The sequence below is a fragment of the Gossypium hirsutum genome, chromosome A05 (genome assembly GCF_007990345.1).
Source record: "Gossypium hirsutum isolate 1008001.06 chromosome A05, Gossypium_hirsutum_v2.1, whole genome shotgun sequence".
In the NCBI taxonomy this organism is placed as follows: Eukaryota; Viridiplantae; Streptophyta; class Magnoliopsida; order Malvales; family Malvaceae; genus Gossypium; species Gossypium hirsutum.
Window position 1 is genome coordinate 25,674,888 of NC_053428.1, and position 19,126 is coordinate 25,694,013.

At 32.7% G+C, this 19,126-nt stretch overlaps 2 protein-coding genes across 11 annotated transcripts; one reads left to right on the top strand and one right to left on the bottom strand.

Moving 5' to 3' along the window:
- Window positions 1-2,823: 2,823 nt before the first annotated feature.
- LOC107914119 (PH, RCC1 and FYVE domains-containing protein 1) lies at window positions 2,824-10,219 on the bottom strand. Of its 8 annotated transcripts, none has more exons than XM_016842879.2 (10): window positions 9,892-10,214; window positions 9,602-9,770; window positions 8,799-8,885; window positions 7,654-7,743; window positions 7,437-7,523; window positions 7,242-7,361; window positions 4,743-6,833; window positions 4,468-4,614; window positions 3,635-4,143; window positions 2,824-3,316 (listed from the first exon to the last, which is right to left on the bottom strand). In XM_016842879.2, the coding sequence occupies exons 2-10, from the start codon at window positions 9,647-9,649 to the stop codon at window positions 2,992-2,994; spliced, it is 3,504 nt and encodes a 1,167-aa protein (XP_016698368.2). In that variant the 5' UTR covers window positions 9,650-9,770; window positions 9,892-10,214; the 3' UTR covers window positions 2,824-2,991. The 8 variants fall into 8 exon arrangements, 7 of the variants coding, with proteins under 7 accessions (XP_016698368.2, XP_040970054.1, XP_040970055.1 ...); XM_041114120.1 differs by having other exon boundaries at window positions 9,602-9,775; XM_041114121.1 differs by having other exon boundaries at window positions 2,824-3,290; window positions 9,892-10,212.
- A 4,686-nt stretch (window positions 10,220-14,905) lies between these two features.
- Window positions 14,906-17,886, top strand: LOC121229525 (RNA-binding protein 2). 3 transcript variants are annotated; one of them, XM_041114124.1, is made up of 7 exons: window positions 14,906-15,186; window positions 15,271-15,380; window positions 16,112-16,248; window positions 16,342-16,630; window positions 16,735-16,796; window positions 16,933-17,014; window positions 17,485-17,886. In XM_041114124.1, the coding sequence occupies exons 2-7, from the start codon at window positions 15,293-15,295 to the stop codon at window positions 17,586-17,588; spliced, it is 762 nt and encodes a 253-aa protein (XP_040970058.1). In that variant the 5' UTR covers window positions 14,906-15,186; window positions 15,271-15,292; the 3' UTR covers window positions 17,589-17,886. The 3 variants fall into 3 exon arrangements, with proteins under 3 accessions (XP_040970058.1, XP_040970057.1, XP_040970056.1); XM_041114123.1 differs by having other exon boundaries at window positions 14,988-15,180; XM_041114122.1 differs by having other exon boundaries at window positions 14,988-15,380.
- The last annotated feature ends 1,240 nt before the right edge of the window (window positions 17,887-19,126 follow it).

Here is a 19,126-nt window from a genome sequence, read left to right on the forward strand (position 1 = left end):
TGAGGTATCGAAAAATGGGAAATTATTCTCTTTAAAAATTCTAAATTTTTTAATTAATTCAATAATAAAATTATATTTTAGTCCCTTAAATTTTAAAATTCAATTTCATCCTCTTCAAAATTATGAAGTTTATGGTTTAATCCCTCAAAAAGTAGTGAAATTTTATGCTAACATAGTAATAAAATTACATTTTAGCTCTATCAAAAAATTATAATTTAAATTTAAGTCCTCTAAAACAAGTGACTTTTGCCCTTGGTTTGAGTCTCACTTTATATAAATCATGTGTGAACTTTCAATTTAAATTTTATTCTGATTTAAGTTTCATCTTTTATTCTGATTTAAGTCTGGATATATTTTAATATCAATTTGATTGTGCTTTATAATGGTTAATTATAATTGTAATTATTAACTATTCGGATGTATATTATTTATATTATAATATAATTATTGGGAGGATTGTGAAGGGGTTCGGACATAAACAATACGAACAAGTAGCCACTTCTTCTATAGGCATTTAAATTAAGTATCTTAGAATCGATGTTAGTAAGAGAATTTTATCTGAATAAAATTATCAAACCATAAAACAGATTAATAAATGTCTTATTTTATGTTAAAAAAAACTGATATAATTAATCATACTCTGACAATCGTGGACCATGGATTGTGTTCGGTTTCTTGATTTTTGATAAGCAAAGAAAATTGTGCATCATTTTTGTTGGATATTATTTTCAGACAACTGGTTCATGATGTTTTCTTCCATTTCAGAATTACAAAACCTAACCCAATGTGCGAATGATGGATTGGTGACATCATTCACTTATTTGCATTTTTCTCTTGAATTTCTTAATTTTTAATGCCCCTATTCATATTTCTTACTGAAAATGTAGTTAGCATTTTATGGAAGGTTTCTATATACATGGATTTTTGGCTAATTAAGTTTCTCTTTGATATTTTTAGTCATTCTATTTTCTGAATATGACCCCGAAAACGATTATTTTTTAATTCGATGCAATTTGTTTTTTAAAACGTGTGGTATGTTTGATGTACAGATATTATACATTTTTTTTTAAATGTGCAAAGAAATTGCCCAATTATATAAAGAAAACCAGAAATATGTCATTTAGGAAAAAATAAGGCATGTGAAATTATTTGGATAAGATTAACAACAAAAAGTAGACTGAAATTATACATTTTGAAAGTAAAGAAACAAGAAATTGGCAAATTACAAATTACAATAGAGGAGATAAATCCACCAAAACTGAATACTTGACCACAATTACAGATGGAATAGTTATATATAGTCACCAGCATAGCCACCTTAACTCGGACATAAGGCTTGCTTGCTTAGGGAATCTCTACATCCCAACATGCACGCAGAGACATAGTTAATCCCATCTTAGAAAAACAACTATTCACACGAACCCGCAACCAATTTATAAGGGGCAACTCCTCTCTTCCTACTTCTAATCTTTGGAGACTCCCTCGAAACTTTCCCCTATCTCCCTACCAGCTCTCCGCATTGCGGTTGTAAATTTCCTTCAACAATCAAACCCTAAACCTTGTAAAGGAAAAAAAAGAATACTATCATCTCTGCATAATTAAATTCAATGTTCATCCATAATAATAAATGTATCAGGTAATGGTTATGCACTCGGATTAATAAATGCTTATGCAATTATGACCATGTTATTTGCTATTACTCGACTGACAGATACCAAAAATATTGCACCTATGTACAAGTGTTAGTCAAATACCTAACTTTGAATCAATTTATCATGCTGCTAATTCAACTCTTAAAGCGGTTAAAAGTCTCTCTTTTTCAATTTAAGTTATGAAATGTGCCTTTCTAATTACGCCATTTCCTTTTTCTTTTTCTCAATTTCCCACCATCTCCCACTTTTTATAATCGTCCAAACATAATTCAATTGACCTAAGACGAACATTAGTGACAGTGGTGTTCAAATGGCTACTCCTCCATTGATACAAACTCTAAATCTGGATTGAAGATTTTTGATGTTAGGGTTCAAAATAATTACTTTTTCTTTTTCTTTTTCCTGCTAATGATTTTGATTTTGTTTTTGTTTTTATTTGTACTTTGCCAATATGAAAGCTATAAGGAAATTCAATAACACAACACAATAGATTGTTGTCACGCTTTAAAGTATATCGATATAAAAACCTTTTCATATATTATTATTTCAATAATTCTTTTCTCCATGTCATTATTTGAAGCACATTCAAGGCTTTCTAATTATTTACCATGTTACTTGGGATTAAATATTTCCATTTATCATCTCAGATTTATCAATATTTTTAAAAATATTTTTATGTACATATCTATAGTTTAATAGTTTCTAGTTTATTAATAATATATACATCCAAATATACCTATGAATATGTTTAAATGTGATATAAAATCTAAAATTACTACTTAAGCTTAATAACTTCAATTTAACGACTATTTTTATTTTAAATTCAATTATAAAAAAATAAGCATGATCAAGAAAAATATATATATATATATTCAAGATTAGTTTAAAATATCAATATATCCTCATTATACAAGCCGGTACATACCAAGACAAACAGGTACTTGTTAAAACGGATAGAAAAGCACCAAAACCACTGAAATTTTAATTGATTGAAATGAAACTTAAACTATTTGGTACCAATTTAGTGGTATGTAGTACCGACAACTATGGCGCAGAGTACAGAGGTGCTTTGAACCATATATATAGGGAAGTCAAATTGTAACGTGCATAGGATGCCTCCGGTTTACTGGTGCCCGTCCTGGGTGTGCCGTAAGAAAAAAAGGCAAGGAACTAAAACTTTCTTGACAAGATTATTCACTATCTAGCAACTGATGATTTTATATACATACATTACAATACAAAGGTAAAAATACCCACAACTCAAATGGAAGTAACTGAATCATAGAGGGATAACAAAAAAGAACAGAAAAGGAGGGATCATCAAAAGAAAATATTTGTCCTAAAACAAGAATACGTAAAGAGCAAACAATACAAGAGAGAGACAGAAAAGAAAATAACACTTACAGCTTCCTTTCTTGCTCCATAGCCTTACCACAGGAACAAAATGGGTCGATACTGAACTTCCCTCCCTTTTGTTGTTACACTTGTGAAGTGGGTGACGGACCTCCCTCTGACCTGCGACCTGTTTGTCCAGAAACTGATGTCTTATCTGATCCGCGCACATTGTACCTCTCGTACACCTTTTCACGGTTTTCTGACCACCAAGATTCCGCTTGGTGCTCCCCGAATCTTCTCCGGCTGTATATAAGAACATATGCTGACATCTAAGATTCACAAGACCAATTAGTTATGCAAACTATTGCTTGCATCCACCCACTACGTGGATCCAAAAGTCACACATTCCTCTTTCTTCTTTGCTGTCTTTCCTTTAAAGGTTTCCCCAAATAATGTTTACTATAAATCACAAAACGCTAACGAGACAACGAAAAACCTGCAATAAAAACCTACACAATTTCTAGTGTCAAATGAACAACCAGTGGTTTTGTAGTTCATCTATCTTTTTCCCTTCCCCTTTATGTTGTTATTGTTGTATTTAGATGAAAGCATAAATGCTAAGATATAAAAGAAAATAGAAAATTTACCTGAAGCGCACACGTTTAAGATCCCTAGTTCCATCCCGCAGTGCTACAAGAGTTATGTAAACTCCAGGCTCATACTGCTCAATCCACTCAGCCTCCGATTGATAGCCATTCCCAACCAATGCGGAGTTTTTAGATTTGTTGCCATTCTCGCCATCTCTGAAAGGCCCAGATTCTCTTTCATCAACAGCCTCTGACGCACTGCTGTCACCAGACTGCAAACCTGCAGTACCCTTCAGCAGTCGAGTATCTGAATGGCCATCTCTACCGTTGGCTCCAGTCGTTTCCCTAAGTAATTGGGCAGGGCTCTGAGTGCCATTGATTGTGGCAGAATCAATTGCAGTGGGGGAAGCAAGGAAATAGCCACCAATTGAATCAGATCTCAAATGTCCCAACCCATTTGCTTCTGGATAGTAAACACCATTCCGCTCCAAGCCATTTGGCAAGAATGCTGGTTTTGTGTTCTCAGTATCATAAACTACAGGTGGCAACCTCTCAGCCATATCCTTGAGCTGGGAAGTAAAATAGAAATAAATCCATTTGAGCATTACAAGAAGCAAACTGACAAAGCAAAGAAAAAGCTAGGGTTCAAAGAGACACCAAGTCTCACAATTAAGAATGCAAAGGATTATGTAATCACTAAATAAAAAGTATTTTTAACATATAAGATAGTGAAAGGAGTCATCCAATCATCTTCAATAGCTCAGAACGTTAACTAAACCACTAAGCATATCATGAGCGGTTGTTAGCATCACTTTGCAAGTAAATGAAAACAGATTTCAAAGGAGAAGAGTTCAAACAAACAATAGAGAGAACAAAACAAAGGTGAAAATAACCTGTCCTGTTAGCGACTTTATAACTTCCTTAGCAGCTTCAGATTTTGCAGACTCCTCTGCAGCCAGTGCCATAGCTTCCTGAGCTTTCTTAGTTGATTTTTGAAGCTCTGATTCTTGGAGCTCACATCTCTTTCTCAGGGTCTCAACCTAGAATAGATCTCATAATCATCAAAATTAGATTGACTCAGTCACCAGAAGGCTCATCCCCCTTTCCGAATATCAGAATAGTCTCAAATTGAGATACATACTGAAAGCACCAGCAACAGCATTCTTACCTGTCCACGCAACATAAGCATTTCTTGGTTCAAAAGTTCATTTGTCTTTTTCAAACTATCTATGACATTTTTGGAGAAAGAAAGTCCAGATGTTGGAATGGGGGTAGCTGAACGTGGAGGGCTAGATTTCCTTGAGAAAGGTGAAACAGATCTGGAACTCACTCCCGATGGAGTACGAATTGGTTTAGGTACTGTCCATCGCAAATCTACGGCAGTAGACAAAACGTCTTTCAGTTGTAACAACGAAGGTGCTTGAGTAGAACGAACCAAGGAAAATGTTTCAGCCTTTTTCCCTTGTTTGGCTGCTTTGATATCTAACTGCTTAATTAAGTCTATATTCGAAGGAGATGCAGATTTAGATAATCTTATTTCAGCCTTATCCAACCTGTCCCTGTTCTCACCAGAAAGGCGAGGTACAGATTTCCTCCTACTATTACCAGCTTCTAAAGCCTTGTTCATTTTGGCAAAACAGGAATCGCAAACACGGTAAGGTTTCCCAGGATTAGGAGACAAAGCTGCTCTTAGTGCTTTCCTTGAACTGCAGGAATGGCAGTGCACAAGCCCACAGTTATAGCAATTATGCCTTTTTCTGGTGAACCCAAACGCCTGTCTACAAGCCGAGCATTGAGATTCCTCAGCACCAGAAACCCATTTATGGAGACATATAGCGGAAGTATAATTAGAACCACAAGCAATATACTTTACATGTCTATCCTTCAAACCCTCAACCAGAGTAGGAATTTTTCGATCTTCAACATCTCCATGGCCCAACCTACCATTAGCTCCTTTCCCCCATGTATAGACTTCATTCCTGGATGTTAGAGCTGCTACGTGATATGCACCACAGGCAATTTCTTCAACAAATTCCCCTGAAAGCTTGTCTTCTACAAGACATGGTATCTTTCCATCAGCAAAAGGATTACCAAGTTGACCATACACAGCACTCCCCATTGTAAAAATATTCCCTGATGTAGTCAAACCAACTGTTAAGCTATGCCCACAAGCAACTTTGTGGAAATTGTAATCAATTAGTGCTTGAACGCATGTGGGATTAAACCGGGGTTCCTTGTCTCCATGTCCAAGACGACTTTTGTCCCCATCCCCCCATGTGAACAATTTTCCTGATGAAACACTAACAGTAGACTGAGTGACAATAACCTCAACAATGGCAGCAGTATGCCACACTCCACATGCCACAGCAATTGTTCTCAATCCCGAAAGAGACTCTACTTCTCTTGGATATGGAACATTTTCTCTGTCCCCATGGCCCAAGACACCAAATGTTCCATCCCCGAAAGTAAACAGCTGTCCTGTTGACGTTATCAAGGCCGTATGCCATGGACCACAAGTTACTGTAGCAACTTGAAGTCCCTCAAGAGGACCAGAAATTCTCTTCGGTATCCAATGGCTGACATCAGTACCATGACCAAGAAGCCCAGCATTGTGAGTTCCATCTCCCCATGTAAAAAGTTCTCCAGCCATTGTAACAGCACAAGTATGAAATTCTCCACATGCAACAAAACCAACACTAGTAACAGCCAGTGACTCAACAAGATGAGGTTGAATGACATCCTTCCCAACACCATGGCCGAGTCTACCTCCAGATTCTTCACCCCAGGTAAAAATTTCACCCTGCCTTGTCACTAGGGCAGCATGCTTGACCCCACAAGCTACATGATGTACATCTAAAACTACATTAGACTCTAAAGGCCTGGGAAGAAGCACATCTGCTCTTGAGCTCCAATAACTGGCATCCTTATCAGCCACAGCATTCACAACACTATCACAGATAACCTCACCCCATATATACACATCTCCTAAAGCATCATAATCATCTGGTGCAGAACCATGACTTGAAGTACTTGGTGCACTAGAAACACTTACACGAAGAACATCTGATCCAGACCCTTTTATTTGCATATTTGTGCTGTCAGATGCTACATGTGTCCTTTCAGGATGAAAAGAATTCTCAGGTCGTAAACTCATTGAAGAAGTGTTCGGGTTAAATCTGACAGAAATATCAGAACTAATATCTCGAGTAGTGCTAACAGAACTGTCACTTGCACTATTTGATGTCAGGTCTCTGCCATCCTGAAATCAATCAGTGATGAGCATTTATGTCAAATACAATCTATAACTGTAGCTACAACAGTAAAACAGTCGATTATATAGCAAAAAGTGTGAAATTTTATGCTTATAAATGAAAGATTGTTCATAGTTAAAAGAATAAAACAATGAAGCCTTACATACAAAACAAAGTTAACTAAACTACCTAGATTTGTCAAACAACCAAGTAATTGTATATACATACAAGCTTCTAATGTAGCAAGAGCTTAGAAGATAGTTTTGGAACTGAATCATGAATAATCAATAACTCCTCTGGCAAAATATTTTAACATTTCAAAATTGTACAAACTGGAATAATTATGCATGGCACTTCTTGAAGCAGAAAAACCACCAAAAAAACAGTGAAAAGGAGACAAATGAAGATGGAATTACACCAAGATAGAGGCCTCCATCACTCCAACCATCAATTTTGGAACGCCCACCCTGACCAGAAGATATTAATGCATTGAGGCCTGCAATCCACACCTTCGCCTCAACTTTGTCCTTGCAGATCTAGGAGCCAACAAGACATTAATTAAAACAGATGCAAGGGGATAAATAACCAGATCAATACAAGTATCAACTAACCAGATCAAGTGACCTTTTCCCGTTTTCGTAAATAAGAGAAAAGGATAAATAATCCTTCTCGGGACGGAGATACCGCTGGAAAACAGCCTAATAGAGCATGAAAGAGGAAAATGTAGTATAATTCAGAAGAAATTAATGCAAGCATAGTGGGAAGAAAACTAAATTTTGTGACAAAATAGCAAAAGAATATGTAACAATAGAACCATAAGGATCTCACAGTTCTTTGTCCAGGAATAATTTTAGAGATTGCAGCCAACTTCAAACTTCTTTCACCGTTGCTCGTAATCCAGATTAAAGATGTTTCATCCTGCAATTTTGACAAATGAAAACGGTTATTAGATGCTGATATTAAACAAACATAGAATTCTTTGGTGTTGTAGGATTTAGAAATAAAATAAGTGCAAAGTCAAGAAACAAGTAAAACAGCATCACTTGTTAATTCAAAACAGTCCTAGAATGTTATGTCCTGACTGATTGATCTTGTCATTGGACAATTCACAGGCAAACCGTATGTGTTAACAGGGCTCTTTCCCTGATTTCTACTTCCTCTCGAATGACCTATGACGAACAAATATATTGAAATAAGTTCCGACTTAATTTTATTGCTACCAATCAACCCCTCAAATAGAAGTTACATAAGTTTACTTATTTGAATAATAGACTTATAAGCTAAGCAACTCTAAATAAAGAAAGACGCTTAAACCCTAATACTATAAAGATACTTTTAATTAAAGAATATTTCTAAATCTAACATCTTTCTAAAAATAATAATTTAAGTCTAAGAAGGCAAGACTGTAGAATCATAATTAACCATTGTAAATCTCTGAGTCTAGATAGTTGTTATTTCCAGGCAACATCATGGAATAAAAACCAGACTCCAACATCAAGTTGAACCAGGAAACAATGACTTGTCTAGTACAACGGCTAAAAAGAACCAGGTGACAGGTGAACCAGTAAAAGCTGGATTGAAGTATAAAAATCAATTTTATATTTCTTTCAGAAACTTTATTTGTAATTATTAAGATTTGAAGCTTAAACTTTTTGGTTTTATATTGAAGACCATCATACTATTAAGCCAAATGCAATTTTTTGTTAACTATTCACTATATTAATATTTGTTTTAACTTTAAATCAGTGTTTAAACATTAAAAAACAAATTATTAAACTAGTTTGTCCAACTGGTTGACGGGAACTGGAAGTCCAACAGGTTAGACCTCTGGTACTTTAATGCATTTTCTTAATATGTCCTTGAATATTGGAGCACATTTCAACTTAACACTGTCTAACGAAGCATAAAAGAGTAAATTTCACAAATCAGAGGAACATAACAGAAAGGCTTTAAAAGATAGGAAAGGAACTTACATTAGAAATTCTAAATGGACAAAACTTTGGCCTTCCTTTGCGGCCATATTTCAGAAGCTGAGCACCCTTCTTCAAAGCTATTAATCCCTACATTAGGTAAAAGTAACTATATGTTAAAAGGATATTGATATCAGGATATGTACAGAAAATTATTCAAATATCAACAATATAACCATCAAGAAAGAGAACAAGGACAATGATAGCATAAGTAAATTATAGTAACCAAACCTCACACTCTCACTTAAATCATAAATCTTCAATTGCCGATCATCCACATCACCACTTAAGGGTGGCTCACTTTGCTCCCTACTAATACACATGCATTATGTATATGTCCAATGTTTGTAATATCACCTTATTTTTAGATCTTACAATCAGATGATATGTCTTCAAGCCAAAGTGTAATTCGCTGCCTAGAAAAGCAAGCAACTTCCTATTTCATTAACCGAAATTGTTAACCATTTCCCCCCTAAAACTTAGCATAATTCGGAAATAAGATAAAATTCAATATTCTTGAACACAACTCTTGACATTATACTAAATTAGGCACAAAGGGTCACATTTTTTTCCAGCTTTCTAGAAGCAACTAAAATGTAGAAATCTACTAAAATGTGGAAAAAATAAACCAAATGCTCATCTTACCATACCATAAAGTAACCAAAAAATTCAAAAACTTCAACAAAGTCACTCAACATTTCTTACCCTCAGATCGGAAAAAACCGGGGACACAATTGAAAGTAAAACAAAGTTAAGAAAATAATTGAGAATAAATAAATGAAGTTGGAAAAAAATTTCTTAAAGACCTGGTGGATTTCGCGTTGGGCATTGCCGTAGCTAACAAGATCTGCCATTCCATGTGAGGAAATAACCAGAATGCCACCTCCCTCTACGATCGCTCTCTTGAGCTCCGTTCATCATCTGCTTCTACCACCTCTTCCTTTCTCTTTTCTACTCTCCTCTCCTCTTGCCCTCCTAAGCTTCACATCCAAACACCTTTAGCCGCACATTTTCCAAAAACAAAAACAAAACAATTCGAGCAAGACTTGACAGGATTTGTGCGATTCTCCTCCTAAAACAAAACACTAGCACTAACCTCTTCAATCCACCTCCACTAAGATGGTCCTTGTGTTAGATGTCGGGACGAATCCAAGGTCAAAATGGCGGCTCTGCAGAGGTTACTGAAGGGAACTGCCGGCGGAGCAGACGGAGGTTACCGGCGAAAAACGAGAAGGTGAGCTTGAGTTTGTTTTTGTCTCCGACTGTTGCAGTGTAGAGTAGTGTAGAGTAGAGTTATTCAAAAAAAAACAGGAGGTGGTCAAAGATGAAAAAGACCGCAAGTAGCCTGACAGGATGAAAAGATTTGAGAAGACATTTCCAATGCACTTCTTTTTATTTTCATCAACTTTTTCTTTTTCCTTTTCTTTTTGATGTATATGTAACATCAACGTTTTTTACATTAATAATACGAAATGTAATAATGGATAAGTTGCAGATTTACGAGAATTGTATATTTTGAACCATGCTTTAAAGTAGCTCAAGCCACATCTGCTCCAAAAGTACTTCAACGTAAGTGACTCAGTCCGGATAAAAAATTTATTTTTAAGTTGTACGCTAACTTTATATCCATTTTATATTGGACTGCTGTCGACCTTTGGTACTCTACGTACGCCGGATTTGGGATAATTTGAACGTAGATGGAAGAATTTCCTATGTTAAGACACTTTGGAGGTAGGTAACTAACTATTCGATTTCTAGTAGTGTCGAAAATAACAGTTTTAAAATCTTATTTTTATAAATTAAATCTGTAAATATTTTATTTATGGAGTTATAAAAATAAATTGAAATTTGGATAAGTAATTTAGTTGAATTAGTGATTAATTAAGGTTTACGGATTAGATTATAAAGTCCAATCGCTATAAATTTTTAATTAAAAATTGAATTGATGATTTAAATTGCAATTAACTTAAGGTCAAAAATTGCAATTAGACCATATTAAAAATTCATAATAGTGAACTGTTGATCTAAAGAACATTAGTTCAATTATTTTAAGTTTTAACTAATTAAATTAAGTTTAATAAAAACTAATTACAAATATTGAAGTTAGTGAATATTTCATAATAGTGGACTGCTGATCTTAATTTCCGTAGTATGGGTATGTTATTTTTTAAATATTTATTATGGTAATAAATTTCGTATTTGGTTTATTTATTTAAGATTTGCATATTATAATTTTATGAATTTTAATTAAATATAATTAAATTATTTGTTACAATAAATAAAAAATATTGGATATATGATATCCAAATTCAATATGATGTTAAATCGGATTGATTTTTTGTCTCAGAAGTTGGGTTTTGATTTCCGCCCATAAAAATGAAGCACATCTTGTAATGAGCCGTTTACTTATTCGAAGAGCACTCATGACGAGAGGAATGGTCACTGCTACAAACGGTGGTCGGTGAATATCCTAATTTCGACAAAAACAATCAATTTTCTTGCATATTTTAATCTATATTTAAAAAATGTCTCTTTCACATAATTTTTTTTTTATAAATTAGTCTCTAACAGAAATTTTTTGGGTATAAATCATGTGAAAAATGAATTATTATATTTCTAATTTTTTTTTACATTTTATATATTATAAATTTCAAAATAATAATAATATAAAAAAATTGAGGTTGTCCATTCGTTCATATTCATCTTAGTAAAAAATTATTAATTTTTTAACTTTATTTTTTATTTTTACCATGTGTCACCATACTTTTGGTCGTCAATGCCACACCAACATATTTTAATAATGATAATTAGGTATCTAAAAAAAGTACCAAGTTGGTTTATGGTTTTCAAATTTAGGTACCAATTAAGTCCAAAAAATAGTTTAAGTACCAAATAGATACAAGTTACTAAGTTCAAATATCTCTGTATATATTAACTTTTTTTTATATAAACCATAGTATCTCTCCCTAAAACAATGATGATGAATTGATATCACAAAATGTCAGAAATCAAACTAAGAATGATTGAATTGTGATTTATATATATGGGTGTACATATATATGTTTGAAATAAATGTATTTATATACAATAATGAGATATTGATACAATGATGATTATGATGCTATTGTCCTATTAAACAGTGCTAGATGTAGTTTAGCTGTAATTAGCATGTTATAGGATCACATTTATTCGTTGAGTAGGTATTAGAATCTACTATTATTGGGCAACTCAATGTGGCAAAATAAAACAAGTACAATTCTTTGAGGGTCATGAACAAATATTAAACCATCATTATTGGGCAACCCAATATGATAGAATAAAATAGTCTGGACAAATATTAAAAGTCATTGTTATCAGGCGACTCGGGGTGATAGAATAAAACAGTCCTAATTCCTAGAGGGTTGAGGACTCATTCATTATACAGATTTAAATATCCGTCTTAATGTCTAGCATTGATTAACAGGACCGAAATAAATAAGTATTGGAATGATATTGTATGACATATTAAAATATAGAACACATTGTGATATGAGATTATTACATATTAAGATGAATAGAATGCTGTGATTTTTTATTTGGTGATAAGTAAAACCAGTGTAAATTAATGTAGTTGATATTATATTTTACATGTTTGCTTTAGTTTAATTTAACATGTTGAATTTAAATCATATTAGCACCACCAGGTATTCAATACTTAACGTGCAATTATGTTTATTTTTGTGCGTAAATCTCAGACATGACATAGATTTTGAATAGTCAAGTATCTAACTCAATAGCTCAGGTTGGTATTCATTTATTACCTCTTTTATATGTGTATATGAGTTTGAGTTAAATGACATGTACTTAGGACATTTATGACATGAAATTGAGTGTGCATTTTGGTATGTTTACCAATTTGGTCTAAATGATTTATAAATTTAGAATCTCGTTATTTAATTAGTAACTAGTTATGTTTGTTAATATGAATTTGAAAGTGGTAATAGGTTGTTTGAATATGAATACATGAATTTCCATGATTTTGTGATGTTTGATTATATGTATTTGTGTCAAATTGAAAATTGGAGATTGAAGTAAAATTTAGGTATATTTAATATACAAATTGAAAATTAAATATTTTTGAATTATTTTATTATTAAATTTCAAGATAAAAAGATCGTGTCTCGAGAGTTTTATTTGATTTATTAGAATAACGTAGGTCTCGGACCTTAAATTTTCATAAATTAGACAATTAATTTGTGAACTTATAACCAATCCAATCTAAACTGCTAAAAAACCTATTTTAATTCAAAATATTTGAACTATAATATGAGATTGATTAATTAAAAAATATTTGACTCCAAAACGACTTTAAATAAGAAGCCAAAGCCGAAATATTCTAAAGCAATTTGAAGATTAAAGAATAGAAACTCGAAATTATATATATTAAAAATATTCAAACATAAAATAAAATAAACTTCAATTAAAAATAATACCATTATACCAATGTAAAACAGTCCAAACAAATCAGTTTTTGCTTAACAATCTTTTGGAAAAATCTACCTCACTCACTTTTTTTATTTTGTCTTTTCTTTTGCCATTGCCAGTAAAACAAAAACAAGATTATAATGGAATAAATTACACTATTCAAAACTCAATTATATGTTGGCCATAATCCTGTTGTCTAAAAAATAGAAAAATAAACAAAAAAAATATATAGAATTTAAAAGTTGAAATTGATTTGTGAATATATTAATTATTTTAAAATATTCTCAAGGCAGAAATAAAAACATAAATATAATATGAGTCCAAATTGAATTATCTACTTTATAAGAAAAATTACTGGTGATCATTAGAGTTTTAATTATGACAGATCATGTTATTTATCTATCAAAATTTGTAAAAAGTAATAAAAATATTGACAAAATATATTTACAAATTAAAAAAAAAACACTTAAAATGACTAAAAAAAAATTAGTGACAGAGCCGTAGACAGTTCAAAGACTTACACGGCCACTAAAAGAAAAAAAGCAAATAATTAAAGAAAGAGGAGAAGTTTTTAGAGTGTGCATGTATCATAAATTCCAGCTTTATGTATTTGTGGTGTTCACATATTGGAGGCTCTGCTTTCCATGCATGCCTACAACTTTTAAACGTTGAAGAAGTGAAACCCATTTGGTTAGCACTGAGCACTAGTAGTCATATCGTTACATTCACCCTTCTCATCATCAATTTAGTCTTATTTATTGACTAATATTATAGACAACCATATCTCAAAAGATGCGTTTAATTTTTAAAAAATAACAAGGTGTTTTCTTATTTCAAAACAACTTAGTTTAAAAAATATATTATATACAAATTTTAAAATACTAAAATAATATATTATATCAATTATATATAAAAATTATTTTTATTGAATTGGTTTCATTAGATTAAGTGACACCAAATTTAATATGGGTAAAATTAAAAATAATTTCTAGGGTAAGATTAAATTAAATATCTTTATAAAAATTAAAATATAATTTTATTATTTTATTATTTCATATTTTTATCATTTTTAATGATGAAATTAATTTTTTATATTTTGAGAAATTAAATTGTAATTTTACAATTATTAATATAAATTTATAATTTTTAAAAGGTTATGGCCATTGCTAACCTCCAAACATTATAATAATTAAGCTTTTGTCACATTCACTGTTGGAGTGAAAGGAAAAAAAAAGTATATATATTTGTTTTTTTAGATGAATGGTATTCTTTATTCAGAATAAACAAATGTAGCTTTTAAGACAACAATGGTAGTTTTTAAGTGAGATAATTTTCCTAAAAAGTGGTTTAAGTTATTTTATATATAAGAAACTAAAAACTAAAATATAAGAGTACTTAAAATATTTGTTAAAATTTTTATTCACCAAAAGAAAATTAAAGTTTAACAACCCACATTTACATTTGCTACTAAGTTAATAGAAAATGTCAATTGTTATTTTATAATCACTGATTGAGTTGTGATAAAGTTAATTGTCAATGTGACATTATATTCTATTGATATTAAATCTGAAACTTTTGTTGATTTGATAATTGATAAAACTTATCCTCTAACGCATATATTAGATATTTGTTTTTTTTGGTTGATTGTATTATCTCATGAATGAATTAAAAAAAAAAAAAAAGGAAGCAATGCTAAAATTCCTTTTTTATAAGGTTGGAAGGCATTGTGCCGAGAATTCACTCAAAACTTATTTCTCGTCTATTACGTACACACGTGATCCGCGAGTTGTTTCGTGACTCTTCCGAGTCATGACTCGTTACTCGTACGAGAAACTCAGCAGGAAATCAGTTTTGTGCTTTGTCTCAGAAAAAAGAACAACGAAAATAAACAAAGTGAAGAAAGAAAAATAGAGTAGCAAGAGCTAGGGTTTCCTCAATTCCAGATTTAAATTCATTTAAATTTCTTCTTTTCATAAGGAAATCACGAACTTTTGAATTATTGTTTTTGCAGAGGAAAGTTAAGAAACGTGTGAATGGCGGACGGTTACTGGAATCGGCGACAGCCAACTCCTCCGATGCTGTCTTCCAGCGGGGCGCTTAAACGACCTCGTACTGAATACGGTAGTACCTTTTCTTTGTCGTTTTAAGTCCTTAGTGTTGCCTTTATCTTTGTCTGTTTTTGCAGAGATCTTTCTTCGATTCTTATTATAGTATAGCTGCTTTTGTGATTAGTTTAGAAATTACCGCAAGTTTTCGATTAGATTGGTAGAATTTTGTTCAAACCTGTCTCGGGACAAAAATGCATTAGGTTTTTGTTTGCTTACTTTGATCATTATTTGTTGAGAACGCCTGCAAATTGATTTTTGTTTTCTACAACGGAAATGAATACTATACAAGTTTTAGATGCTTTATCTGAAGTAATCAGTTAAATATTCTTCTGCAAAATCTTAGTTTTTAGGTAGCAATTGAATGTCAGGTAAGGAATGAATGATCATCGAAATTTGAAAACTTAAGTTATGGCGACTCCTTAACATATCTTTTCAGCCTTAGCAAGCTTGTGTTCTGCACCATTCAGCTGTTCCGGTACTCCTCTCTTTTTGTTCTTTTTTCTTTAAAGACAAATCAAATTGACCTTTGTTGGACTAATTTTTAAACATATCCATTGTTGCTAGCTGCTAATTTTGTTCAGATTTGCATTTAGTCTTTTACTTTGTGGAACATTGTCTTCGTCTTTCTGTTTCTTTCATAATGAATTTAAGAAATATGCTTGTTTCACTGCTTCGTCTTTTGTGAAATATAGTATCTGCTTTAAGAAAGAGTTTCACCGGCATGCTATATTTTCAACTTCACAGATGGCCCACCTTCTGGGCTACATCCATCTCATGAGATGCATAATTATTTGGCAAGAGACGGTGATCGTGGTGGACATCTGCCTGTAAAGGATACAAAAACAATTGGGTCGGCATATGATCGCTATCTGCAGAGTGCAGTACCATCTTGAACCATCGCTCATGCTTTATTTACTCCCCACCAACATCTCAATTTTTTGTTTTCTGAAGCATTTATTAAATTACTTTTGTAGCAAATTTCTTCTTTACCTTCTGGAGAAGCAAGAACATTTGGTGGGTTGGGAAAGCCTGTTGGTGGTGCAATGCCTGCTCGTCCAATAGCTGATCCTCCTGTGATGGGTCGTCCTGGATCTGCTGCTCCAGATATGGTATCAAATGGTCGAAATGTAGGTTATGGTAATCAACTTCCTTTGGATGCAATGTCGAGGCTAGGTCGGGATACTGTACCTCTACCTCCAGATGCTTCCAATACTCTATATGTTGAGGGACTTCCTTCTGACAGCACAAGGAGGGAAGTAGCCCGTATCCTTTTTCATGATGTAATGCTTCATAAATATGTTGATATGTCTTATGATACCATGGCTCTATTACCTTGTTTCCAACGCATTCCTTGATCAAGGCTTTAGACATCTTTCGCCCTTTTGTGGGATATAAAGAAGTACGACTAGTTAGCAAAGAATTCCGACATGTGAGTGAGCGATACATTGTCTAACACCTAATTTGTCTCCTGTAGCATGGCTTCTATTGTTGTTTTCTTACATGTGAAATTCTTGTAAGCTTGACCATTTCATCAAATGCTAAAATCCGATGCATTGGTAATGCAGCGTGGTGGAGATCCTCTTATCCTCTGTTTTGTTGATTTCACCACTCCTGCTTGTGCAGCAACTGCAATGAGTGCCTTGCAAGGTGATATTTTCTTCTGTTAATTTTGACATTCATGGAGAGTGATACATGGTATTTCTCAGAAAAACTGATAGGAAACAATAATTAATATTTTAAATGATATTGGTGCACTGGAGTGTTTGGCTTAATCAGTAGGTGTATCTATCCCGTGCTCAAAGAGTAGAGTTTGAATTTCCTGTTCACCCAAATTAAAAATAAATAAATAAAGAGAAGAAGAATGAGATAGATAGCTTTTTTATGAGATACTAATTTTTCATCGAAGCCTTGATTTCTAGTTTTGACATGCATGAATGAGGATGTGGGCCTTATGCAGGCTGAAAACATGCATGATTTTCCTCAAAACAATGCCATAGGGTGGGGATATGAAATTGAAAATAGAAGTTTAACCTAATATGCCATAAGTTGAGTCTATTGGTTTTGCGTTTTAACGCTTTCTCAAATTCCCAATTTGATTTTATTGTTGAATTGTGCAGGTTACAAAATTGATGAACATGATCCTGATTCTAACTACTTGAGACTTCAGTTTTCTCGGTACCCAGGCCCAAGGTCAGGTCCAGGAGCTCGTGGAAGGAGGTGAATGTCATTTTCTGGATAGAACTAATCTGTATGCAAGTCATGTTTAAGCCAATTTTGATGGCTCACATCTTTCCTATATATGGCTGGGTTTTGAGGAGTGGAGATGTTAATTAAACAGTATATTTAGGACTAGCAACCTAAATTGCTCAATCTGGCTAACGGTTGGCACTATAGATGCACAGAAATCTAGGAGACTGGGGATGGAGAAATTCTTGAATTACTTGCACATTTCAGAAAGCTGTGTTGTAGAATAACCTTTTATATAAAACTGAAATATCTGTTTTCCTTTTGGTGGTATAGATCATGGTAGCATTTCCATCTAGTGTTTTAAATAGAGAAATAAGTGCTTTTTTTCACTTGAGATGCTCTCGGATAATAATTACTTTAGTGTAAAGCCAAAAACTATTCAGATGTGTTTTAGCTAATGAAGTTGTAGGAGTAAATGTAAATTGTTCTCTTTGGAGGTAATTATGTGCATTGTGATTTTAGTTTTAGATGCTTGGCTAATGGCATATTATTGAGATAATTGTCCCCCTCACTATGACACCAATTACTCTCCTGTCACCTTTGTTTTTCTTATTGGGAATGGAACAGCAAAGCTGATTTCCTTTCAAGTAACAATCTTTTGTTGATTTTGGAAGCTTGTCTTAGGAAAAGTAAAAAGTGTGAATGTAACAAAGTCCATATTGATGTAATGATAAATGAGCTGCGATTGTTAAGTTTAAATAATGGGTTCAAATCTGAACAATCTTTTTCCCTATACCTAATCATCTTCAAAACCAAAAAAAAAAATAAAACATAACATTATACAGAAAATAATATTAAATATTAATGATATTATATGAAATAAAAATATCATGGAAGCTTTTGTACTAGAAGTAAGATTGTAACTTTGGAAGTTGGATCCATTCTATACTTGGCTACTTTCCAAAACTAAATTTGATTAAAATTTCGGTCATCCCAAAAATATAGAGGAAGAGTGGAAGTATCAGTTGAATTGATGAGTTGGGTGAGAATATGTGAACAACAGGCATCGTTTTGGATGCGCAAGAAAAGAAAAACACAGGTCTCCCAAAGCTTTGTCACATAAAATGACCCACCAGTAATTAATGTTTCGGCATTGTAAAAGCACATCAATAGTTTAGGGTAAAAAAAGTATAGTGATTGGAGTTTGGGAGAATCAATAACCAAATGGTTTAACACACAACCTATTATCATTTTTTATTTTTGCACATTGTTGTTTTTTGCATGAACATGTAACTCTGAGTTTTATAGACAATCAAACTGATATTTTTGGTACATCTATATTTTATTTTATGTTTTACATATAAAAGGTTATAATAATAGATAAGAAAAGAGGTGTAATCATTTAAATTCTTAATGTTTAATATCATCTTGTAAAAATGATTGAACAAATTATTATTATTATTATTATTATTTTTTAAAACTAACCGTTACTCCTTTTGGAATAAATATTTAGGGGTGATTAAAGTGGTATTATATGCTTTGTATGGGTTTGTAATTATAGCTCCGACGATG

Coding starts and splice junctions, on each gene's coding strand:
- LOC121229525 (XM_041114124.1), top strand. CDS start 15,293: ATGGCGGACGGTTACTGGAATCGGCGACAGCCAACTCCTCCGATGCTG. Junction 16,249..16,341: donor ATCGCTATCTGCAGAGTGCA/GTACCATCTTGA, acceptor TTACTTTTGTAG/CAAATTTCTTCTTTACCTTC. Junction 16,797..16,932: donor TTAGCAAAGAATTCCGACAT/GTGAGTGAGCGA, acceptor TTGGTAATGCAG/CGTGGTGGAGATCCTCTTAT.
- LOC107914119 (XM_016842879.2), bottom strand. CDS start 9,649: ATGGCAGATCTTGTTAGCTACGGCAATGCCCAACGCGAAATCCACCAG. Junction 8,886..9,601: donor CCCAACGCGAAATCCACCAG/GTCTTTAAGAAA, acceptor TACCTAATGTAG/GGATTAATAGCTTTGAAGAA. Junction 4,144..4,467: donor TAAAGTCGCTAACAGGACAG/GTTATTTTCACC, acceptor TTTACTTCCCAG/CTCAAGGATATGGCTGAGAG.